We start from the raw sequence: 25,948 nt of genomic DNA, 5'->3' as shown, positions 1-25,948 counted from the left end.
ACCCTAGCAACTGCATGGCAACACTCTAGCAACCTTTTAGAACACTGTGCTATAGGAACCGCCTAGTAACCACCCAGAATACCATCCTGTAGCAACCACAAAGCAATATCCTAGGAACCTCTTAGAAACCACCAAGAACACCATAGAATCTGCAAAGCAACCCCATAGCAACTCCCTAACAACCATCCATAATACCCTAGCAACTGCATGGAAACACCCTAGCAACCTTTTAGATCACAATGCTGTAGCAACCGCATAGCAACCTCCTAGTAACCACCCAGAACACCCTAGCACCTGCATTGCAACCTCCTAGTAACCTCCTAGAACACCATGCTGTAGCAATCGCATAGCAACTTCCTAGTAACCACCCAGAACACCCTAGCACCTGCATGGCCACCTCCTAGTAACCACCCAGAACACCATGCTGTAGCAACCACATAGCAATATCATAGGAACCTCTTTGAAACCACCAAGAACACCATAGAATCTACAAAGCCACCCCAGAGCAACTCCCTAGCAACCACCCATAATACCCTAGCAACTGCATGGCAACACCCTAGCAACCTCCTAGAACACCATGCTGTAGCAACCTCATAGCAACTTCCTAGTAACCACCCATAATACCCTAGCAACTGCATGGCAACACCCTAGCAACCTTCTAGAACACCATGCTGTAGCAACCCCATAGCAACTCCCTAGCAACCACCCATAATACCCTAGCAACTGCATGGCAACAGCCTAGCAACCTCCTAGAACACCATGCTGTAGCAACCACATATAATAATATCCTAGGAACCTCTTAGAAACCACGAAGGACACCATAGAATCTCCAAATCAACCCCATAGCAACACCCTAGCAACCACCCATAATACCCTAGCAACTGCATGTCAACACCCTAGCAACCTCCTAGAACACCATGCTGTTGCAACCGCATAGCAACCTCCTAGTAACCACCCAGAACACCCTAGCACCTGCATGGCCACCTCCTAGTAACCACCCAGAACACCATGCTGTAGCAACCACAAAGCAATATCCTAGGAACCTCTTAGAAACCACCAAGAACAGCATAGAATCTGCAAAGCAACCCCATAGCAACTCCATAGCAACCACCCATAATACCCTAGCAACTGCATGGAAACACCCTGGCAACCTTTTAGAACACCATGTTGTAGCAACCGCATAGCAACCTCCTAGTAACCACCCAGAACACCCTTGCACCTGCATAGCAACCTCCTAGTAACCATCCAGAAAACCATGCTGTAGCAACGCATAGCAACCTCCTAGTAACCACCCAGAACACCCTAGCACCTGCACAGCAACCTCCTAGTAACCTCCCAGAACACCACGCTGTACCAACCGCATAATAATCACATAGCAATACCCTAGGAACCTCTTAGAAACCACCAGGAACACAACATAATCCGTAAAGCAACCCATAGCAACCACACAGAATACCCTAGCACCTCCATAACAACACCCTAGCAACCTACCAGAACACTATGCTGTAGAAATCCATAGCAACCACATAGCAATATCCTAGGAACCTCTTAGAAACCACCAAGAACACCATAGAATCTGCTAATCAACCCCATAGCAACACCCTAACAACCACCATAATACCGTAGCAACAGCATGGCAACACCATAGTTACCTCCCGGGATATCTCTTTTTCTGATAGCCTTAATGGCTCTCAAAATCTGTAATCTTCAAGCTCTATAGGGGCTATATGTAAGAATTTTGATAAATGAATTGCATTTTTATTGCCAATGTGTGAACAGTGTGTACGCAACTTAAAACGAGACCTTCTCTGACTTCCTAGGCTGTGTATGAAAAGCCTGTAGACTGATATTTATCTGAAGGACTCGCCTCGCATATTTACATATTCATGGGTTACAATCTGTGATTGAGCAGGTGGAGATCATGGACACACAACACCAGCAGTCCAGAGAGAGGCTCAAGATCAACCTGCAGCCAGAAAACTCAAACACACACCTGAACACACACACACACCTGCACACACACCTGAACACACACCTGCTCAAACACACACAGCTGAACACACACCGCCATCAGTGCGCCGCTCCAGCCGTCCGTCCGTTTCATTCAGCTCCTCTGACTGCAACAGTGAGTGTCACACACACACACACACACACACACACACACACACACACACACACACACACACACACACACACATACACACATGTGGTGAATCTGAGCTCTGACTCATTCATCATTCTGTCTTCTGTCGTTCAGTTCCTCCTCCTCTGGATCATGTCCCAGAATCCCCTGCTATGCCGGCCCCGCTCCCTGTGATGCTGTCAGTCCCTGAGGGGGCGGAGCCGGGTCCTGTCACTCACAGCACAGAGGGAGGAGCCTCTCCTGACCCCCGTGAGTTATTCACTTCATGATGTTCATCTCCTATCAGAAGACTTCTTCTGCTCATATTGATTGTTGGTTCTGTCTGCAGCTCCTGAATCTCCTGCTGATGGCAGTGTGTTCGACACACACACCGCACACACACTGACCGTCAGTCGCTCCATATCCTGCGTTCACTCCGACCCAGAGGAGGGCGACACTGAGCGCCAGCGCACAAAGTCCCTCCCCTCAGCCGCCCCGGCCAATCACAGCTCTTGATCACTTCTGATTGGCTGTCTAACACTGCTGAACGTTTTTTTTAGCATAAATTCAATAATTTCCAGTTAAACCTGTAGCTTATGAGCGAGATCAGTGTTTCTCAACAAGGGAGATGACTTAAAATATTTATAAAATTGAAATTATATAATAAAAAATATATGTTAAAAATCTTATTTTCCCCTCAACCAGTGTTATTTCAGTATCATTGAGATACAATAACAGTTTTAATTTGCTTCTATTTTTTTATTATTTCTTAATAGTTTATATTAATTTGTATTTTTATTTCATTAATTAGTACATCAAGTGAGGGTAAGGCTTAGTATTATTTCATTTTGTTATGGATTCAGGTAACTATAGTAGCCCTGTCCTCAACTACTGCTGTTTTCATTGAAGATCAAACTGAATCAGAATATCAACACTTATAAGTTTTGTTAATAAAAAAGTTTGAAATCAATCAGCATTGTCATTATTACAGCAGAAACTGTAAAAACTGTAGGAAAGCAAACGGTGGGTTGAGCGTAATTCAGCGGCTGTGGGATTCAACAATGAGTTTAAAATCAAAACTATCCTAGCATAAACTTTTGTTTATTATAAAAAAAGTCAGTCTTTGAAAAAGAAAAAGTCATTTGTTCAGTACTGTCATGATCTCAGGTTTTCTTCTGAATCTAAAGGTGCTTTCACATCTCTAGTTCGGTTCATTTGGTCCGAACTAAGGGCAAACAATTATACATTGTAGCATTTTTCAGCTTTTTTGGTTCCTTTTCACACCACACTGATTGCTTTAGTTGAAACGAACCAAAATGCAGTCACATGACAACCTCCACATCACTCATTGGCCATGGCGTATTTCCTAAACTGTGACTGTGCGGGCTGGTTTTGTCCCTGGCCATAATCTATTGCATTGTTTGTATACACCACAATATGAAAACAATACATCTCTATAATGAAGCACGAATGCGGCTTGAAAACACAGTTCTAATGCACTGAAAACTGCGAGCGCGCATCGCCTGTCACTTCAAGCGGAGATCGCCCTGTTCGTGTGATTTTTCAAAAGTTGGGACCAAATTTCTATGAAGCTCCGCCCCACCTCACTACTACAAGTTTGTCCGCGAGCTGCAATGCTAAAGTGCGAACTGTCAACAAACACTTCCTCATCGCATAATGTACAGCGCAGATGACTACAGCAGCTGGTTTAGTCCAAAAATGATCAGTACTTTTTGCAGTTGGGTCTGTTCGAGGTCGGCTCACGTTCTCACCACAAACAAACCGCTCCAGAGTTCGTTTGAGAGCTTACTGACACCACCTCTTCAAGGAGCTCTTGTGTGCTTGTTTGGTCCGCTTTTGGTGCTGACCAAACGAACCGCACCAAAGGGGAAAACCAACTGTAGTGCGATTCAACCGAACTAAATGAAACTAAATGTGAAAGCACCCTAACATACACTGTTCCCTTTCGAAACGGTTCACTTGTACTGCTTCGCTAGACTAGTCTAAAAGAGCAAATTCAGTGCAAATTTTTTGCAAATGTCTAGCCTATACCCTATAAATCTAGCCTTTCTCCGCTCGCGGATCACTTTCTTCGCATTCTCCCATTCGGACTGTCTCTAGCTCCATGTACTTTCACGAAGTGCATGGACGCAGCCCTCTCCCCTCCTGAATTACCTCCACGACTGGCTCGTCCTAGCCCTGTCGGAGGCCGAGCTAGACGCTCACAGATCTGTGCTCCTCAGGCATTTGGAAAGCATGGGACTCAGGATCAATATGGCCAAGAGTCTTCCAGCCAGCGAATCTCGTTTCTGGGAGCAGTTCTTGACTCACGTTCATGCCAGAACGAGCCCTGACGATTCAACAGCTCGCGATATCTTTCAAGGTTGGCCTCATGGCCTCCACGTCTCCAGTGCTTCAGCTGGGCCTGCTTCACATGCAACCCAGGCTGCATCTCGGCCCTGACCCCTTGGAAGGACCCTTGTTGGTTCCAAACGGAGACGTGGACCTGGCGATGGTCTCCAGACGGAAGGTGGTCTCAACAGACACGGGTTGGGGAGCTCTGTGCAAGGGCAGGCCGACTTCCGGCTCCTAGTTGAGCACTTAATATCAACTGCCTGGAAATGCTGGAGTATCTTCAGGAAGGCAGAGGTCGACCTCTTCACCTCAGAAGACAACTCTCAGCCTTCCCCTACACGCCGTCCCTCCAGTCGCGCTGCTCCCTCAGGTCATCAGACGGATCAGGGAGGACAGACGCGTAGTCCTTCTGTAGGCCTCCCTCTCAGCAGCCCAGTGGCCAATTCCCCTGAAGCAAAAGGAGCAATCTGGGCAGTTGTGGGCCCTTCACCTTTGGCCCCTCGACTGGAGCCAATGGACCTCACTGCGAGGGTCCTGAACACTATCTCTGAGGCTAGAGCCCCGTCCACGAGACGCCTCTACGCCCTTAAATAGACTGTCTTCTTCAACTGGTACTCAGTTTGAAGTGAAGACCCGATGTCCTGTGACATTTCATTGGGACTGTCGTTCCTTCAGGAGATGCTGGATAAGAGTCACACCCCTTCCATGCTCAAAGTCTATGAGGCAGCAATAGAAGCATTTCACGCCCTGTGACCGGCCAGTCCGTAGGCAAATGTGACATGGTTTTTCCCTTTCTGAAGGGACTTTAGCCATTCCTCCCCCTCACAGTTCCCACATGGGATCTGTCTACGGTTCTCAGGGCCCTCCCTTTGAGCCACTCCACCTGGCCTACTATGGCCCCTTTCGCTTAAGACCGCTCTCCTGCTAGCTTTAGCATCGCTCAAGCGGGTGGGTGACTTACAAATGCTTTCTGTGAATGCTTCTTGCCTTTGGTTTGGGCCTAACCACTGTAAGGTCATCCTCAAATCCGGACACGGCTATGTGCCGAAGGTGCTCTGGTTCAGGTTATCACTCTCTCTAGTTTTCCCCATCAAGATTCTCATTTACTCTGCCTGTTCGGGCCTTAAGAGTATATATTGGGCACTCTGCCCTGTTCAGGCAGTGAGAGCCGCTCTTTGTGTGCTTCGGTAGCCGCACCAAAAGATATCCGGTCACGAAGCAAAGACTGTCCCACTGGATAGTGGACACAATTGTGTTGGCCTATGCTTTGATGGGCCTAAAGTGCCCCACCGGAGTTAAAGTATGGCCTCATCCTGGGCATGGTCCAGTGGAGTGTCCATTGGCGACATTTGTGTGTCCACTATCGCCAGATTCTATAACCTGGATCTCCCTGTGCTACAAGTAGGGATCGTGTCTGTGTAAGCTGGACATTGACCTCTACATGAGCTCAATCCACTAGACCTCTTCATGCGGCTCCAACATGTAGTCCGAGTCCATATTTTCCAGGTTATATCGCCATACCTTAGCCTTGGCACCCTTTGGCCCTTATTCATGCACCCTGGACCATGGCCACAGAATGATTGTCGTTCTGTAGCTCTAAGTACAGAACGATTGGACTGGGTTCCCATTGGGTCTAGTGATGCAGTACGAGTGAACTGTAGTGAACCTGAGATAATGGGAAAGGAGTACTGCGTCACTGGCCGTGCTTTCACACTTTACGACTCTGCGTTCGTCGCTTCAGTTGAATTAACCTGATTCCCTATGGCAGAATGCCCGCTTATATAGAGAGATAGCCCCGCCCATTTCGGAAGGCTCTGGCGGGTTTTCTCCCCATAGGCTCGTGCAGTTTCACTGCATTATTCTATAATCTCCAGTAATGTGACACAGTACTCGTTCACGTTATCTCAGGGAACCGAGGTTACATTAGTAACCAAGTACATTTTATTTACAAGATTACATACATTTTACAAAAAAATACTATTTCAGTCTTTGTACTTAAAAATTGCACATTTTAATCATTCTTCAAATGTTATGAGAACGTTACATTGTATCATTCTTCAAACGTTAAGAGAACGTTACATTGTATCATTCTTCAAACGTTATGGGAACGTTACATTGTATCATTCTTCAAACGTTAAGGGAACGTTACATTGTATCATTCTTCAAATGTTATGGGAACGTTACATTGTATCATTATTCAAACGTTAAGAGAACGTTACATTGTATCATTCTTCAAACGTTATGAGAACGTTACATTGTATCATTCTTCAAACGTTATGGGAACGTTACATTGTATCATTATTCAAACGTTAAGAGAACGTTACATTGTATCATTCTTCAAATGTTAAGGGAACGTTACATTATATCATTCTTCAAACGTTAAGAGAACGTTACATAGTATCATTCTTCAAACGTTAAGGGAACGTTACATTGTATCATTCTTCAGACGTTAAGGGAACGTTACATTGTATCATTCTTCAAACGTTATGGGAACGTTACATTGTATCATTTTTCAAACGTTAAGAGAACGTTACATTGTATCATTCTTCAAACGTTAAGAGAACGTTACATTGTATCATTCTTCAAACGTTATGGGAACGTTACATTGTATCATTCTTCAAACGTTAAGAGAACGTTACATTGTATCATTCTTCAAACATTAAGAGAACGTTACATTGTATCATTCTTCAAACGTTATGGGAACGTTACATTGTATCATTCTTCAAACGTTAAGAGAACGTTACATTGTATCATTCTTCAAATGTTAAGGGTACGTTACATTGTATCATTCTTCAAACGTTAAGAGAACGTTACATTGTATCATTCTTCAAACGTTATGGGAACGTTACATTTTATCATTCTTCAAACGTTAAGAGAACTTTACATTGTATCATTCTTCAAATGTTAAGGGTACGTTACATTGTATCATTCTTCAAACGTTATGGGAACGTTACATTGTATCATTATTCAAACGTTAAGAGAACGTTACATTTTATCATTCTTCAAATGTTAAGAGAATGTTACATTGTATCATTTTTCAAACGTTATGGGAACGTTACATTGTATCATTTTTCAAACGTTAAGAGAACGTTACATTGTATCATTCTTCAAACATTAAGAGAACGTTACATTGTATCATTCTTCAAACGTTATGGGAACGTTACATTGTATCATTCTTTAAACGTTAAGAGAACGTTACATTGTATCATTCTTCAAACGGTAAGGGAACGATACATTGTATCATTCTTCAAACGTTAAGAGAACGTTACATTGTATCATTCTCCAAACGTTAAGAGAACGTTACATTGTATCATTCTTCAGGAAATGTTCTCTGAAAGTTCTGAAACAAGTAGAAACATTAAAAAAACGCTCCATGAATGATGTATAAATAATGTTTTTGTGCTAAAGTTTTGAGAACATTATTAAAGACCAGATAACACTGAACAAATGTTCTATTAACGTTACAGGAGGAACGTTTGTTCATAAGTTTCAGAGAACGTGTGTGAGTTTGGACACACTAATGGTTTTACAGATGTTCAGTGTGTGTTAGATGTCATCTGGGTCTGTTTATGTGCTGGAAAATGTGTTGTTCGGATCTGATGAATTATTGATGTCCTTCTTTATTCGTGCTGTCTCTGTGTGTTTGCTCAGTCAGAGGTGTGTGAGATGAGTGGCTGTTGTTGTGCGTGTGCGGTCCAGCTGTGGAGCGTGTGGGTCTGCTGTGGGGAGTGTGTGATTGTGTGTTGTCTCGGGTGACGGCTCATTATGTGGGTGTAATTACGGCCCGGAGGAGAGGAGGATCTGCTGCAGCTGCGACTCTCAGCTCAGTCATGGAGAGCGTCTTCAGAGGTCTGACCGCCGCCACCTTCCTCAACACCTGGACTCAGTTCAGCCGCGACGGTGAGTTCACTGACGTGATGCGTGAGAAATGACCTTTAACCTGCTGCTGACCCCCTGCTTCTGTGCAGATGATGGGTTCATTGACGAGAAGAAGCTGGGCGAGTTTTTACGGCACGTGATGAAGACGCTGAAGACTGTGAGTAAAATCAAGTGTTTGTTCTGCTTATAAAGTGTGTTTGTGCTTCTTTATTTACCATCAATTATATTTGATATATATTTTGTATGTAATATGACATTCAGATTTCAGATCTGCTGTTAAAAGATATTTGGAATAATTCAAAATAGTGTTTTCTGATCATAACTCCAGTAACAGTGTAATATTCCTCCAGTGTAGATCAGCTGTACACACACACACACACACACACACACACACACACACACACACACACACACACACACACACACACACTCCAGTGTAGATCAGCTGTACACACACACACAGCTGTTCTCTGTGTGAAAATACAGTAAAGTGTCATTTATTCCTGTGATTATCATCATTCCTCCAGTCTTCAGTGTCACATGACCCTTCCCTGATCATTCTCATATGATAATTTATGATTATCTGTCACTTTTGATCAAGTTAATGCGTCCCAAATGCGTGTTGTTGTAGTGTGATGTTTCTGAGCAGCAGCTTCAGACGATCAGAGACACGATTCTGTCCAGCTGTGACGTCACAGGAGACGGACGCCTGCAGATAGAGCAGGTAGACATCTGTCTATCCATCTGTCTGTCTGTATGTCAATCTTTCTGTCTATCTGTCTGTCTGTGTGTGTGTCTCTGTCTATCTGTCTGTGGATCTGTCTGTGGATCTGTCTGTGGATCTGTCTGTCGATCTGTCTGTGTCTCCGTCTGTCGATCTGTCTATCGATCTGTCTGTCGATCTGTCTGTCGATCTGTCTGTCGATCTGTCTGTCGATCTGTCTGTCGATCTGTCTGTGTCTCCGTCTGTCGATCTGTCTGTCGATCTGTCTGTGTCTGTTTCTCTGTCTGTGGATCTGTCTCTGTCTGTCTGTGTCTGTCTCTGTCTGTGGATCTGTCTGTGTCTGTGTCTCTGTCTGTCGAACTGTCTGTAGCTGTGTCTGTCGATCTGTCTGTGTCTCTGTCTGTCGATCTATCTGTGTCTGTGTCTCTGTCTGTCTATCTGTCTGTGTCTCTGTCTGTCAATCTGTCTGTCGATCTGTCTGTATCTGTGTCTGTCGATCTGTCTGTGTCTCTGTCTGTCGATCTGTCTGTGTCTGTGTCTCTGTCTGTCGATCTGTCTGTCTATCTGTCTGTCGATATGTCTGTCTGTGTCTCTGTCTGTCTATCTGTCTGTCTATCTGTCTTTCGATCTCTCTGTCGATCTGTCTGTGTCTGTGTCTCTGTCTGTCGATCTGTCTGTGTCTCTGTCTGTCAATCTGTCTGTGTCTGTGTTTCTGTCTGTGGATCTGTCTGTGGATCTGTCTGTGTCTGTGTCTCTCTGTCTGTCGATCTGTCTGTGTCTGTGTCTCTGTCTGTCGATCTGTCTGTCTATCTGTCTGTCGATCTGTCTGTCTATCTGTCTGTTGATCTGTCTGTGTCTCTGTCTGTCTGTTGATCTGTCTGTCTATCTGTCTTTCGATCTCTCTGTGGATCTGTCTGTGTCTCTGTCTGTGGATCTGTCTCTGTCTGTGTCTCTATCTGTGTCTCTGTCTGTGGATCTGTCTGTGTCTGTGTCTCTGTCTGTGTCTCTGTCTGTGGATCTTTCTGTGTCTGTGTCTCTGGATCTGTCTGTGTCTCTGTCTGTCGATCTGTCTGTCGATCTGTCTGTGTCTCTGTCTGTGTCTTTGTCTGTCGATCTGTCTGTCGATCTGTCTGTGTCTGTCGATCTGTGTCGTTCTGTCTGTCTGTGTGTGTGTCTCTGAGATTCAAGAGATTTTATTTGTCACATACACAATTATATGCAATATACAACTGGCAGTGAAATGTATTTGGTGTTATGCGAGTCACACCGAGTCGCCATTCAATGCGGCGCCTACTTGAGTTGGACAGAAAATACAGCATAACATGAGGATAGGTAGGGAGGGGTGAGGAGATGAAAAAAAAAACAACCCCCAGACTATGCTCCTACGGGAGCACAGTTTGAGACCAGTAAAAAAACATCTCAGCAACACGAGCACACAATACAACATGAAACACGACTTGCAACAGGGGAGAGGAGTGGGGGGTTGAGTTGTCCCAGCACAGCCAGGCGTCCCGGTCCTGCAGCCATCTCAGGCGCTGGTCACAGACCCGCTTGTCAGACTGGGGGTACAAAGCGGCGAAGGTGAGAGATGGGTGTGTGCATAAGTGTGTGTGTGCCTGTAAAGTTCATGTGCATGTTTGTGTAGGCCTGGAGAGTCACGCCTGGCACCCTAATCTCGGTGCTCCCGTTGTTATGGAGACAACCTTGATCAGATCCCAGTCCGAGTCAGCAGGTGGTTGGGGGATGAATGCAAGAGCGTCTCCCTGCAGTGCTCTTCTGGAGGAGTTGTTGTCTCAGCAGCGGCCTTGGCCAAGACCGTGCTGGTTGAGGGAGCCGAAAGCAGATAAGATTGGAATTTGTTTGGTCTGGGAGCGAGCAGCCACAATTTATGGCTACTCTCTTAGTTCGTTCTGGTCTCTGAAACCATTTTGCAAAGCAGTGAGCTTTTCCGTGATGACATCCATCTTGCGTTGCAACTCCATGATGTTATCCATGTTGCGGTTAGTAGTCCCAGTTTGGGAGATGACCGCTCTGCCCACTGCTTCAATCATGACGGGCAGCCCTGTGGAGCTTTGAACAGCTGTCACCGCTTTCTGAATTTTTCGATATCCCAGGGCAATGCCTGATCCAATCAGCAGAAACCCTGTTACCATAAATCCGAATAGGTAGATGTCTTCAATGTCCTCTACGGAAAGTGCCGCTAGACACACAACATGCCACCTCTCCCACGCGTCCATCGTGTAGCCAGCAGCAAACGTTCCGGCAGGGCAGTTAGGTTCCCCCGAACCCAAGCTTCTCGTCGAGAAGATGGTGTCAATTGCGTTGAGAGACCAGTTGATCAAATCCATAATTTTTAGTTCGAGAGCAGTGCGTGGAGAGTCTCCCAAGTTTAAGACAGTAGACTAGACGAGACGAGAGAAGCAAGCAGGAGAGGAGGGAGTAAGGAGACGAGAGGAGAGAGGAGAGAATGCGACCGCCTTCGCTGAGAGCCAGAGGGAAGAGCCTCTGTCTATCTGTCTGTGTCTCTGTCTGTCAATCTGTCTGTGTCTCTGTCTGTGGATCTGTCTGTGGATCTGTCTGTGTCTCTGTCTGTCGATCTGTCTGTCTGTCGATCTGTCTGTGTCTCTGTCTGTTGATCTGTCTATCTGTCTGTCGATCTGTCTGTCTGTCGATCTGTCTGTGTCTCTGTCTGTCTGTCGATCTGTCTGTCTATCTGTCTTTCGATCTCTCTGTTGATCTGTGTCTGTGTCTCTGTCTGTGGATCTGTCTGTGTCTGTGTCTGTGTCTCTGTCTGTGTCTCTGTCTGTGGATCTGTCTGTGGATCTGTCTGTGCCTGTGTCTCTGTCTGTGGATCTGTCTGTGGATCTGTCTGTGTCTCTGTCTGTGGATCTGTCTGTGTCTGTGTCTCTGTCTGTCAATCTGTCTGTCTATCTGTCTGTCAATCTGTCTGTGTCTCTGTCTGTCGATCTGTCTGTGTCTGTGTCTCTGTCTGTCAATCTGTCTCTGTCTGTCTGTGTCTGTGTCTCTGTCTGTGGATCTTCCTGTGTCTGTGTCTCTGTCTGTCTCTGTCTGTCTATCTGTCTGTCGATCTGTCTGTGTCTCTGTCTGTCTGTCTATCTGTCTGTGTCTCTGTCTGTCAATCTGTCTGTGTCTGTGTCTCTGTCTGTGGATCTGTCTGTGGATCTGTCTGTGTCTGTGTCTCTCTGTCTGTCGATCTGTCTCTGTCTGTCGATCTGTCTGTCTATCTGTCTGTCTATCTGTCTGTCTATCTGTCTGTCGATCTGTCTGTGTCTCTGTCTGTCTGTTGATCTGTCTGTCTATCTGTCTTTCGATCTCTCTGTGGATCTGTCTGTGTCTCTGTCTGTGGATCTGTCTCTGTCTGTGTCTCTGTCTGTGTCTCTGTCTGTGTCTCTGTCTGTGGATCTGTCTGTGTCTGTGTCTCTGTCTGTGGATCTTTCTGTGTCTGTGTCTCTGTCTGTGGATCTGTCTGTGTCTGTGTCTCTGTCTGTCGATCTGTCTGTCGATCTGTCTGTGTCTCTGTCTGTGTCTTTGTCTGTCGATCTGTCTGTCGATCTGTCTGTGTCTGTCGATCTGTGTCGTTCTGTCTGTCTGTGTGTGTGTCTCTGTCTATCTGTCTGTGTCTCTGTCTGTGGATCTGTCTGTGTCTCTGTCTGTCGATCTGTCTGTCTGTCGATCTGTCTGTGTCTCTGTCTGTCGATCTGTTTATCTGTCTGTCGATCTGTCTGTCTATCTGTCTGTCGATCTGTGTCGTTCTGTCTGTCTGTGTGTGTGTCTCTGTCTATCTGTCTGTGTCTCTGTCTGTCAATCTGTCTGTGTCTCTGTCTGTGGATCTGTCTGTGTCTCTGTCTGTCGATCTGTTTATCTGTCTGTCGATCTGTCTGTCTATCTGTCTGTCGATCTGTCTGTGTCTCTGTCTGTCTGTCGATCTGTCTGTCTATCTGTCTTTCGATCTCTCTGTCGATCTGTGTCTGTGTCTCTGTCTGTGGATCTGTCTGTGTCTGTGTCTCTGTCTGTGGATCTGTCTGTGCCTGTGTCTCTGTCTGTGGATCTGTCTGTGGATCTGTCTGTGGATCTGTCTGTGTCTCTGTCTGTGGATCTGTCTGTGTCTGTGTCTCTGTCTGTCAATCTGTCTGTCTATCTGTCTGTCAATCTGTCTGTGTCTCTGTCTGTCGATCTGTCTGTGTCTGTGTCTCTGTCTGTCAATCTGTCTCTGTCTGTCTGTGTCTCTGTCTGTGGATCTTTCTGTGTCTGTGTCTCTGTCTATCGATCTGTCTGTCTCTGTCTGTCTATCTGTCTGTCGATCTGTCTGTGTCTGTGTCTCTGTCTGTCGATCTGTCTCTGTCTGTCTATCTGTCTGTGTCTCTGTCTGTCAATCTGTCTGTCGATCTGTCTGTCGATCTGTCTGTATCTGTGTCTGTCGATCTGTCTGTGTCTCTGTCTGTCGATCTGTCTGTGTCTGTGTCTCTGTCTGTCAATCTGTCTGTCGATCTGTCTGTCTATCTGTCTGTCTATCTGTCTGTCGATCTGTCTGTCGATCTGTCTGTCGATCTGTCTGTCTATCTCTTTCGATCTCTCTGTCGATCTGTCTGTGTCTCTGTCTGTGGATCTGTCTGTGTCTGTGACTCTGTCTGTCGATCTGTCTGTCTCTGTCTGTCGATCTGTCTGTGTCTGTGTCTCTGTCTGTCGATCTGTCTGTCGATCTGTCTGTCAATCTGTCTGTGTCTCTGTCTGTCGATCTGTCTGTGTCTGTGTCTGTGTCTCGGTCTGTCGATCTGTCTGTGTCTCTGTCTGTCGATCTGTCCGTGTCGCTGTCTGTGTCTCTGTCTGTCTATCTGTCTGTCGATCTGTCTGTCGATCTGTCTGTCGATCTGTCTGTCGATCTGTCTCTGTCTGTCCATCAGTCTGTGTCTCTGTCTGTCGATCTGTCTGTGTCTCTGTCTGTCGATCTGTCTGTGTCTCTGTCTGTCGATCTGTCTGTGTCTGTGTCTCTGTCTGTGGATCTGTCTGTGGATCTGTCTGTGTCTCTGTCTGTGTCTCTGTCTGTCGATCTGTCTGTCGATCTGTCTGTGTCTGTCTGTCGATCTATCTGTGTCGCTGTCTGTGTCTCTGTCTGTCTATGTCTGTGTCTCTGTCTGTCGATCTGTCTGTGTCGCTGTCTGTGTCTCTGTCTGTCTATCTGTCTGTGTCTCTGTCTGTCGATCTGTCTGTGTCTGTGTCTCTGTCTGTCGATCTGTCTGTGTCTGGCTCTCTGTCTGTCGATCTGTCTGTGTCTGTGTCTCTGTCGCTGTCTGTGTCTCTGTCTGTCTATCTGTCTGTCGATCTGTCTGTGTCTCTGTTTGTCGATCTGTCTGTTGCTCTGTCTGTCGATCTGTCTGTGTCGCTGTCTGTCTATCTGTCTCTGTCTGTCTATCAGTCTGTGTCTCTGTCTGTCGATCTGTCTGTGTCTCTGTCTGTCGATCTGTCTGTGTCTCTGTCTGTCGATCTGTCTGTGTCTGTGTCTCTGTCTGTGGATCTGTCTGTGTCTCTGTCTCTGTCTGTCGATCTGTCTGTGTCTGTCTGTTGATCTATCTGTGTCGCTGTCTGTGTCTCTGTCTGTCGATCTGTCTGTGTCGCTGTCTGTGTCTCTGTCTGTCTATCTGTCTGTGTCTCTGTCTGTTGATCTGTCTGTGTCTGTCTCTCTGTCTGTCGATCTGTCTGTGTCTGTCTCTCTGTCTGTGGATCTGTCTGTGTCTCTGTCTGTGGATCTGTCTGTGTCTCTGTCTGTGTCTGTGTCTCTGTCTGTCGATCTGTCTGTGTCTGTGTCTCTGTCTGTTGATCTATCTGTGTCTGTGTCTCTGTCTGTCGATCTGTCTGTCGATCTGTCTGTGTCTCTGTCTGTGGATCTGTCTGTGTCTGTGTCTCTGTCTGTCTATCTGTCTGTCGATCTGTCTGTCGATCTGTCTCTGTCTGTCTATCTGTCTGTGTCTGTGTCTCTGTCTGTCGATCTGTCTGTGTCGCTGTCTGTGTCTCTGTCTGTCTATCTGTCTGTTGATCTGTCTGTGTCTGTCTCTCTGTCTGTCGATCTGTCTGTGTCTGTCTCTCTGTCTGTGGATCTGTCTGTGTCTCTGTCTGTGGATCTGTCTGTGTCTCTGTCTGTGTCTCTGTCTGTCGATCTGTCTGTGTCTGTGTCTCTGTCTGTTGATCTATCTGTGTCTGTGTCTCTGTCTGTCGATCTGTCTGTGTCTCTGTCTGTGGATCTGTCTGTGTCTGTGTCTCTGTCTGTCGATCTGTCTGTCTCTCTGTCTGTCGATCTGTCTGTGTCTCTGTCTGTGGATCTGTCTGTGTCTCTGTCTGTGTCTGTGTCTCTGTCTGTCGATCTGTCTGTGTCTGTGTCTCTGTCTGTTGATCTATCTGTGTCTGTGTCTCTGTCTGTCGATCTGTCTGTCGATCTGTCTGTGTCTCTGTCTGTGGATCTGTCTGTGTCTGTGTCTCTGTCTGTCTATCTGTCTGTCGATCTGTCTGTCGATCTGTCTCTGTCTGTCTATCTGTCTGTGTCTGTGTCTCTGTCTGTCGATCTGTCTGTGTCGCTGTCTGTGTCTCTGTCTGTCTATCTGTCTGTTGATCTGTCTGTGTCTGTCTCTCTGTCTGTCGATCTGTCTGTGTCTGTCTCTCTGTCTGTGGATCTGTCTGTGTCTCTGTCTGTGGATCTGTCTGTGTCTCTGTCTGTGTCTCTGTCTGTCGATCTGTCTGTGTCTGTGTCTCTGTCTGTTGATCTATCTGTGTCTGTGTCTCTGTCTGTCGATCTGTCTGTCGATCTGTCTGTGTCTCTGTCTGTGGATCTGTCTGTGTCTGTGTCTCTGTCTGTCGATCTGTCTGTCTATCTGTCTGTCGATCTGTCTGTCGATCTGTCTGTGTCTCTGTCTGTCGATCTGTCTCTGTCTGTCTATCAGTCTATGTCTCTGTCTGTCGATCTGTCTGTGTCTCTGTCTGTCGATCTGTCTGTCTATCTGTCTGTCGATCTTTCTGTGTCTGTGTCTCTGTCTGTCGATCTGTCTGTCTGTCTATCTGTCTGTCTGTCGATCTGTCTCTCTGTCTGTCTGTGTGTGTGTGTGTTGTGTCTGATGATGCTCTGGAGCTCATGCTGTCTGTTTGTCTGTTGATCTGTCTGTCTGTGTGTGTGTGTCTGTGTGTGTGTGTGTGTGTGTGTGTGTGTGTATTGTATCTGATGCTGTCTGTCTGCTGCAGTTGGCCGCTGTGGTTCTTCCCGATGAGGAGAACTTCCTCCTGCTGTTCCGCCGGGAGACGCCGATGGAGAACAGTGTGGAGTTCATGAGGGTCAGCTCTTCCTCTTCTTCCTCTTCCTCTTCCTCCTCTTCCTCCTCATCATCATCTTCCTCAGGTTAGTGGATTAGAGTCAGGTGTTCAGACCCTGTGGTCTCCTCTCAGATCTGGCGCTGCTATGACACCGACTGCAGTGGATACATCTCTGCGGCGGAGCTGAAGGTGAGCCGGGCCCGTGATGTCACTTCCTGTGTGTGTGCGTGTGTGTGTGTGTGTGCTCACGCTGCGTCTCTGTGTTGATGATGTCAGAGTTTCCTGCGGGATCTTTTCCATCAGCACAACAGACAGATCTCTACAGCCAGACTGGAGGAGTACACCGATACCATGGTAACAGCAGACAAACATTAAAAAAAGTTAAACAATTATTTATTATTATTTTGTATCATATTCGATCCATCAAGCGTTTATGGCTCGAAACTTCTATTTAATAAATAATTTGAATGGTTGTATTTAACGCTAATATCCAGCTCATGTGTTTCTGTGTCCTGACTTTCAGATGAAGATGTTTGACAAAAACCAGGACGGTCGACTGGATCTGAACGATTTGGCGAGGTGACGAACACATCATCAGTCACATGACTCTGGAATAGCTGATTGTGATTGGTCGATCAGATGTTTGTGTCTAAGGACTGATAGTAATTTAGGGATTTATTTGGTATGGCATAAGATACTGGAGATGATTTACTAAATGATGTGTACACTTATGATTTCATTTATTTTGGTTTGATTCCTAATAATATATTTAAACATGCATACTGTAGTTCGGTTCGTAGATTTTGTGTGTGTGGAGAAGGAAGAAGGCGGGGTCGGCGTGACTGGGACTTTGTCGCTTTATTACTCAGAACTTTTATATACAACAGAACAAACTCTCGTGGGCGCATAAAAGGCAACAATACACTCAAACACTTTCAGCTTAATCACGTTTTTTTCTTTGGACATTGGAGACAAGGGAATCTGCCAATATCTCTTTGTTAAGTCCAGTGTCGAATAGAAACGAGCGGTCCCTAGCCGATCAAGCAATTCGTCAACCCTCGGCATTGGATACGCATCAAACTTCGACACCGCGTTTACTTTACGGTAGTCCACACAGAACCGGACCGAGCTGTCAGGTTCTGGTACCAAAACTATCGGGCTTGCCCAGTCACTGCCGGACTCTTCTATTACCCCCATATCTAGCATAGCCTCTAACTCAGCCTGAACCACTTTTTTCTTGTGTTCAGGCAAGCGATAAGGCCGGCTACGAACAACAATCCCCGGCTCGGGCTCAGCGTGGTGCTGAATGAGGTCCGGCCAGGTAGGGGCGAGAACACATCAGCAAACTCTGCTTGCAACGATTTCACATCAGTGAGCTGTGAGGGCGAGAGGTGATCTCCCCCAGAGGTCAGAGCGAGAGATTGGGCCTTTTGAACTACCTCTGGCCTGAGATCCTCCTCTCCACTCACTACCGTCGCCAGCATCACTGCCTCAGCCTCAGACCTTTTTTTAACAGGTTGAGGTGGTAAATTTGACGTGCCCCGTCCCTATCTGACCGTATCACCTCATAGTTGAGATCCCTAACTCGCTGTGTCACCTCAAAGGGCCCTTGCCACTTCGCGAGAAATTTAGAACTAGAAGTAGGGAGTAATACATGCACTTTATCTCCCGGTATGAATTGACGAAGTCTAGCTCCTCTGTTTACAGCTGTCTCTGTTTGTCCTGAGCCTGTAACAAATTCTCCATCGATAGCCGCCCCAAAGTGTGGAGTTTTGTTCTCAGTTCCAGGACATACTGAATTTCGTTCTTACTAGCGGAAGGTCCGTCCCTGGAAGGACATCCAGCACCCCCGAGGCTGGCGCCCATAGAGAAGCTCGAAGGGGGAAAACCCCGTGGAGGCTTGAGGGACCTCATGGACAGCGAACAACAGAGGCTCTAGCCATTTATCCCAATTTTTGGCGTCTTCATGAACGAACTTAGATAGACGCTGATGCGAATCGATTTAATGCCCAATAATTCGTAGAGTTCGCGGATCATCCGTGACATAAACGCTGTGCCTTGATCGGTGAGAATCTCTTTCGGGATTCCCACCCGGAGATTAATGAAAACAGTGCACTCGCAACACTTTTCGACGAAATAGTGCGGAGCGGAACTGCTTCCGGATATCGTGTTGCATAGTCTACGAGGACCAATGCAAAGCGATGTCCTTGTGCCGACCGTTCTAATGGCCCGATGAGGTCCATACCAATTAGTTTGAAAGGGACCTGCATTAACGGAAGGGGGCACAATGGTGCTTTTGGGGTGGCCTGTGGATTCACCAACTGACATTCACGACACGACGCACACCACTTGCGCACATTCTCTTGAATGCCCGGCCAGAAAAACCGGGCCATGAGACGGTTTAGTGTAGCCGTTTGACCTAGTTCACCACTACACACCGCACCTTAACCATGCGGCTATTACCCAACGCCTCAGGCTGAATCAGGCTGGATGGATGGAGGTCTGGTTACAACCTGAATCCACCAAAGCTTGATAAGTACCCCCCTTGATCCTCACGGGTATCTGGTACAGGCCGGCTTGATCAGGGCAGCTTGCGCCGTTCCCGGATTCCCGGATCAGCGTCCCCACCTCCATCACTGGACAACGCTCTCTCTCTCCAGCTACAGACCTCGCAAAACCACGCCCCCTCCACCACACATACAAATATGTGAATACACCAATCAGGCATAACATTATGACCGGTGAGTAATACTGATGATCTCCTGTTAGTGGGTGGGATATATTAGGCAGCAAGTGAACATTTTGTCCTCTGAGTTGATGTGTTAGAAGCAGGAAAAATGGGCAAGCGTAAGGATTTGAGCGAATTTGACATGGGCCAGATTGTGACGGGTCAGAGCATCTCCAAAACTGCAGCTCTTGTGGGGTGTTCCCGGTCTGCAGTGGTCAGTCTCTATCAAAAGTGAAGGACCAGTGGAGAACCGGCCACAGGGTCATGAAGGACCAGTGGAGAACCGGCCACAGGGTCATGGAGGACCAATCGAGAACCGGCCACAGGGTCATGGAGGACCAGTGGAGAACCGGCCACAGGGTCATGGAGGACCAATCGAGAACCGGCCACAGGGTCATGAAGGACCAGTGGAGAACCGGCCACAGGGTCATGGAGGACCAGTGGAGAACCGGCCACAGGGTCATGGAGGACCAGTGGAGAACTGGCCACAGGGTCATGGAGGACCAGTGGAGAACCGGCCATAGGGTCATGGAGGACCAGTGGAGAACCGGCCACAGGGTCATGAAGGACCAGTGGAGAACCGGCCACAGGGTCATGAAGGACCAGTGGAGAACTGGCCACAGGGTCATGAGGGACCAGTGGAGAACCGGCCACAGGGTCATGAAGGACCAGTGGAGAACCGGCCACAGGGTCATGAGGGACCAGTGGAGAACTGGCCACAGGGTCATGGAGGACCAGTGGAGAACCGGCCACAGGGTCATGAGGGACCAGTGGAGAACTGGCCACAGGGTCATGGAGGACCAGTGGAGAACCGGCCAAAGGGTCATGAAGGACCAGTGGAGAACCGGCCACAGGGTCATGAGGGACCAGTGGAGAACCGGCCAAAGGGTCATGAAGGACCAGTGGAGAACCGGCCACAGGGTCATGAAGGACCAGTGGAGAACCGGCCACAGGGTCATGAGGGACCAGTGGAGAACCGGCCAAAGGGTCATGAAGGACCAGTGGAGAACCGGCCAAAGGGTCATGAAGGACCAGTGGAGAACCGGCCAAAGGGTCATGAAGGACCAGTGGAGAACCGGCCACAGGGTCATGAAGGACCAGTGGAGAACCGGCCACAGGGTCATGAGGGACCAGTGGAGAACCGGCCACAGGGTCATGAAGGACCAGTGGAGAACCGGCCACAGGGTCATGAGGGACCAGTGGAGAACCGGCCACAGGGTCATGAAGGACCAGTGGAGAACCGGCCACAGGGTCATGAAGGACCAGTGGAGAACCGGCCACAGGGTCATGGAGGACCAGTGGAGAACCGGCCACAGGGTCATGGAGGACCAGTGGAGAACCGGCCACAGGGTGATGGAGGACCAGTGGAGAACCGGCCACAGGGTCATGAAGGACCAGTGGAGAACCGGCCACAGGGTGATGGAGGACCAGTGGAGAACCGGCCACAGGGTCATGAAGGACCAGTGGAGAACCGGCCACAGGGTCATGAAGGACCACAGGGTCATGGAGGACCAATCGAGAACCGGCCACAGGGTCATGAAGGACCAGTGGAGAACCGGCCACAGGGTCATGAAGGACCAGTGGAGAACCGGCCACATGGTCATGGAGGACCAGTGGAGAACCGGCCACAGGGTCATGAAGGACCAGTGGAGAACCGGCCACAGGGTCATGGAGGACCAATCGAGAACCGGCCACAGGGTCATGGAGGACCAGTGGAGAACCGGCCACAGGGTCATGGAGGACCAATCGAGAACCGGCCACAGGGTCATGAAGGACCAGTGGAGAACCGGCCACAGGGTCATGGAGGACCAGTGGAGAACCGGCCACAGGGTCATGGAGGACCAGTGGAGAACTGGCCACAGGGTCATGGAGGACCAGTGGAGAACCGGCCATAGGGTCATGGAGGACCAGTGGAGAACCGGCCAAAGGGTCATGAAGGACCAGTGGAGAACCGGCCACAGGGTCATGAGGGACCAGTGGAGAACCGGCCACAGGGTCATGAAGGACCAGTGGAGAACCGGCCACAGGGTCATGAGGGACCAGTGGAGAACCGGCCACAGGGTCATGAAGGACCAGTGGAGAACCGGCCACAGGGTCATGAAGGACCAGTGGAGAACCGGCCACAGGGTCATGGAGGACCAGTGGAGAACCGGCCACAGGGTCATGGAGGACCAGTGGAGAACCGGCCACAGGGTGATGGAGGACCAGTGGAGAACCGGCCACAGGGTCATGAAGGACCAGTGGAGAACCGGCCACAGGGTGATGGAGGACCAGTGGAGAACCGGCCACAGGGTCATGAAGGACCAGTGGAGAACCGGCCACAGGGTCATGAAGGACCAGTGGAGAACCGGCCACAGGGTCATGAGGGACCAGTGGAGAACCGGCCACAGGGTCATGAAGGACCAGTGGAGAACCGGCCACAGGGTGATGGAGGACCAGTGGAGAACCGGCCACAGGGTCATGGAGGACCAGTGGAGAACCGGCCACAGGGTAATGAAGGACCAGTGGAGAACCGGCCACAGGGTCATGAAGGACCAGTGGAGAACCGGCCACAGGATCATGAAGGACCAGTGGAGAACCGGCCACAGGGTCATGGAGGACCAGTGGAGAACCGGCCACAGGGTCATGGAGGACCAGTGGAGAACCGGCCACAGGGTCATGGAGGACCAGTGGAGAACCGGCCACAGGGTCATGAAGGACCAGTGGAGAACCGGCCACAGGGTCATGAAGGACCAGTGGAGAACCGGCCACAGGGTCATGAAGGACCAGTGGAGAACCGGCCACAGGGTCATGGAGGACCAGTGGAGAACCGGCCACAGGGTCATGGAGGACCAGTGGAGAACCGGCCATAGGGTCATGGAGGACCAGTGGAGAACCGGCCACAGGGTCATGAAGGACCAGTGGAGAACCGGCCACAGGGTCATGAAGGACCAGTGGAGAACCGGCCACAGGGTGATGGAGGACCAGTGGAGAACCGGCCACAGGGTAATGAAGGACCAGTGGAGAACCGGCCACAGGGTCATGAAGGACCAGTGGAGAACCGGCCACAGGGTCATGAAGGACCAGTGGAGAACTGGCCACAGGGTCATGAAGGACCAGTGGAGAACCGGCCACAGGGTCATGAAGGACCAGTGGAGAACCGGCCACAGGGTCATGGAGGACCAGTGGAGAACCGGCCACAGGGTCATGAAGGACCAGTGGAGAACCGGCCACAGGGTCATGGAGGACCAGTGGAGAACCGGCCACAGGGTCATGGAGGACCAGTGGAGAACCGGCCACAGGGTCATGAAGGACCAGTGGAGAACCGGCCACAGGGTCATGGAGGACCAGTGGAGAACCGGCCACAGGGTCATGGAGGACCAGTGGAGAACCGGCCACAGGGTCATGGAGGACCAGTGGAGAACCGGCCACAGGGTGATGGAGGACCAGTGGAGAACCGGCCACAGGGTCATGGAGGACCAGTGGAGAACCGGCCACAGGGTCATGGAGGACCAGTGGAGAACCGGCCACAGGGTGATGGAGGACCAGTGGAGAACCGGCCATAGGGTCATGAAGGACCAGTGGAGAACCGGCCACAGGGTCATGAAGGACCAGTGGAGAACCGGCCACAGGGTCATGAAGGACCAGTGGAGAACCGGCCACAGGGTGATGGAGGACCAGTGGAGAACCGGCCACAGGGTAATGAAGGACCAGTGGAGAACCGGCCACAGGGTCATGAAGGACCAGTGGAGAACCGGCCACAGGGTCATGAAGGACCAGTGGAGAACCGGCCACAGGGTCATGAAGGACCAGTGGAGAACCGGCCACAGGGTCATGGAGGACCAGTGGAGAACCGGCCACAGGGTCATGAAGGACCAGTGGAGAACCGGCCACAGGGTCATGAAGGACCAGTGGAGAACCGGCCACAGGGTCATGAAGGACCAGTGGAGAACCGGCCACAGGGTCATGAAGGACCAGTGGAGAACCGGCCACAGGGTCATGAAGGACCAGTGGAGAACCGGCCACAGGGTCATGAAGGACCAGTGGAGAACCGGCCACAGGGTCATGGAGGACCAGTGGAGAACCGGCCACAGGGTCATGGAGGACCAGTGGAGAACCGGCCACAGGGTCATGGAGGACCAGTGGAGAACTACTGAGAGCTACTGGAGCTCAAACTGCTCAAGATTCGCCTGGCACAAATGCTTCAGGAATGGTTTGAGGAGCACAACGAGTTTGAGGCGTTGACTCGGCCTCCAAATTCCCCAGATCTCAATCCAATCGAGCATCTGTGGGATGTGCGGAACAAACAAGTCCGATCCACCTCGCAACTTACAGGACTTAAAAGATCTGCTGCTAACATCTTGGTGCCAGATCCCACAGCACACCTTCAGGGGTCTAGAGAAGTCCATCAGAGACGGGTCACAATATTAGGTCATAATGTTATGCCTGATGGGTGTATATAGTGATCTGGATGTTTGTGTCTGCAGGATCCTGGCGCTGAAGGAGAACTTCCTGCTGAAGTTTGACACGAAGGCGAGTGAGATTTGAATATGAAGCTGGTTTATGGATTTATGGGCTGTGATGATGATGTTGATGTGTGTGTGTGTGTGTGTGTGTGTGTGTGTGCTCAGGCGGGCAGTCAGGAGGATCGACGCAGAGACTTCGAGAAGATCTTCGCTCACTATGACATGGTATGAGGAGAAAAAGACACTATTACATCAGTGAAAGAGCTGTTTGAGCTGAGTGTGTGTGTGTGTGTGTGTGTGTGTGTGTGTGTGTGTGTGTGTGTGTGTTCTGCTGTAGAGTAACACCGGTGCTCTGGAAGGCCCGGAGGTCGATGGTTTCGTCAAAGACATGATGGAGCTGGTGAAGGTGAAGCTCTTCAGATCACTTCACCTACTGTGACACAGAATCCCTAACTGTGTGTGTCTGATCGTGTGTGTGTGTGTGTGTGTGTGTGTGTTTCAGCCCAGTCTGAGCGGGTCGGACCTGGACAAGTTCAAGCAGGTTCTGCTGGGTCACTGTGACATCAACAGGGACGGAAAGATCCAGAAGAACGAGCTGGCGCTGTGTCTAGGGCTCAAGCTCTGAGGACACTAATGACACCCCATGTGATTACTGATCTGTGTGTGTGTGTGTGTGTGTGTGTGTGTGTGTGTGTGTGTGTGTGTGTGTGTGTGTGTGTGTGTGTGTGTGTGTGGACCGCGACAAGTTCAAACCGGTTCTGCTAGGTCACTGTGACATCAACAGGGACGGAAAGATCCAGTGTGTGTGTGTGTGTGTGTGTGTGTGTGTGTGGACCGCGACAAGTTCAAACCGGTTCTGCTAGGTCACTGTGACATCAACGGGGACGGAAAGATCCAGTGTGTGTGAGTGTGTGTGTGTGTGTGTGTTTCAGGTCAGGTCAGGGCTGTAACCACTATAGGAACACAGTATGTATTGCTCAGCTCTGTTTGATGTAGGATGATTAAAGTTACATTAGCATGTCAAAATGATGGCCAATCAAATGAAAGAAGGCGGGGCTTGACAGAAGATGAGTGTGAATCCATCACGACTCTAATATTGAGAAGCGTTCGGGTCGATCGAGTGGACGAGGCTGAAGCTTTGAGCTTATTTCGTCCAATAGATCAAAGGATCTGAAAAAGCCCCGCCCATAACCCCATCCATAGCCCCACCTATAGCCCCGCCCATAACCCCATCCATAGCCCCACCTATAGCCCTGCCTAAAACGCTTCCCATAACCCCACCCATAACCCCGCCCATAGCCCCACCTATAGCCCCACCTATAGCCCCGCCTAAAACGCTTCCCATAACCCCACCCCTGAGGACGTCAGGACAGAAGTTGACAAAAGTAACGGATTAAACACACCGAGTGTGAAAAAGGATCTGAAAAGCCCCGCCCATAACCCCACCCATAGCCCCACCCATAGCCCCACCAATAGCCCCACCCATGGCCCCACCTAAAACGCTTCCCATAACCCCACCCCTGAGGACGTCAGGACAGAAGTTGACAAAAGTAACGGATTAAACACACCGAGTGTGAAAAAGGATCTGAAAAGCCCCGCCCATAACCCCACCAATAGCCCCATCCATAACCCCGCCCATAGCCCCACCAATAGCCCCACCCATGGCCCCACCTAAAACGCTGCCCATAGCCCCACCCATAGCCCCACCTAAAACGCCGCCCATAACCCCGCCCATAGCCCCAACATAACCCCGCCCATAGCCCCAACATAACCCCGCCCATAACCCCAACATAACCCCGCCCATAGCCCCAACATAACCCCGCCCATAACCCCAACATAACCCCGCCCATAACCCCAACATAACCCCGCCCATAGCCCCAACATAACCCCGCCCATAACCCCAACATAACCCCGCCCATAGCCCCAACATAACCCCGCCCATAACCCCGCCCATAACCCCACCCCTGAGGACGTCAGGACAGAAGTGGACAAAAGCAACGGATTAAACACACCGAGTGTGAAAAAGGATCTGAAAAGCCCCGCCCATAACCCCATCCATAGCCCCACCAATAGCCCCACCCATAGCCCCACCTAAAACGCTGCCCATAACGCCGCCCATAACCCCGCCCATAGCCCCACCAATAGCCCCACCCATAGCCCCACCTAAAACGTCGCCCATAACCCCGCCCATAGCCCCAACATAACCCCGCCCATAGCCCCAACATAACCCCGCCCATAGCCCCAACATAACCCCGCCCATAACCCCGCCCATAGTCCCACCCCTGAGGACGTCAGGACAGAAGTTGACAAAAGCAACGGATTAAACACACAGAGTGTGAAAAAGGATCTGAAAAGCCCCGCCCATAACCCCATCCATAGCC

General features: G+C 49.4%; 2 protein-coding genes across 2 annotated transcripts in view; both read left to right on the top strand.

Annotated features, from left to right (window-relative positions):
• carmil1 (capping protein regulator and myosin 1 linker 1) overlaps window positions 1–3,090 on the top strand; it is a gene marked incomplete at its 5' end in the record, with an annotated part of 43,904 nt that extends 40,814 nt beyond the window's left edge. The window contains 3 exons of the mRNA XM_079828615.1: window positions 1,913–2,125; window positions 2,258–2,392; window positions 2,472–3,090. Of these exons, the coding sequence (XP_079684741.1) occupies window positions 1,913–2,125; window positions 2,258–2,392; window positions 2,472–2,638 (515 nt within the window). The 3' untranslated portion in view covers window positions 2,639–3,090. The remainder of the gene's footprint in view (window positions 1–1,912; window positions 2,126–2,257; window positions 2,393–2,471) is intronic.
• Window positions 3,091–4,514: 1,424 nt separating this feature from the next.
• LOC307133534 (secretagogin) lies at window positions 4,515–24,266 on the top strand (the record flags this gene model as incomplete). Its single annotated transcript, XM_079828614.1, has 12 exons — window positions 4,515–4,671; window positions 8,177–8,377; window positions 8,446–8,513; window positions 8,988–9,080; window positions 16,326–16,415; window positions 16,527–16,583; window positions 16,671–16,748; window positions 16,918–16,973; window positions 23,589–23,634; window positions 23,733–23,792; window positions 23,905–23,973; window positions 24,070–24,266. 12 exons carry the CDS (start codon window positions 4,515–4,517, stop codon window positions 24,190–24,192), a joined length of 1,098 nt encoding a protein of 365 aa, XP_079684740.1. The 3' UTR covers window positions 24,193–24,266.
• Window positions 24,267–25,948: the final 1,682 nt, after the last annotated feature.

This window comes from Gobio gobio (genome assembly GCF_949357685.1).
Source record: "Gobio gobio genome assembly, chromosome: 11".
NCBI lineage: Eukaryota > Metazoa > Chordata > Actinopteri > Cypriniformes > Gobionidae > Gobio > Gobio gobio.
This window is presented reverse-complemented; position numbering and strand designations above follow the sequence as displayed.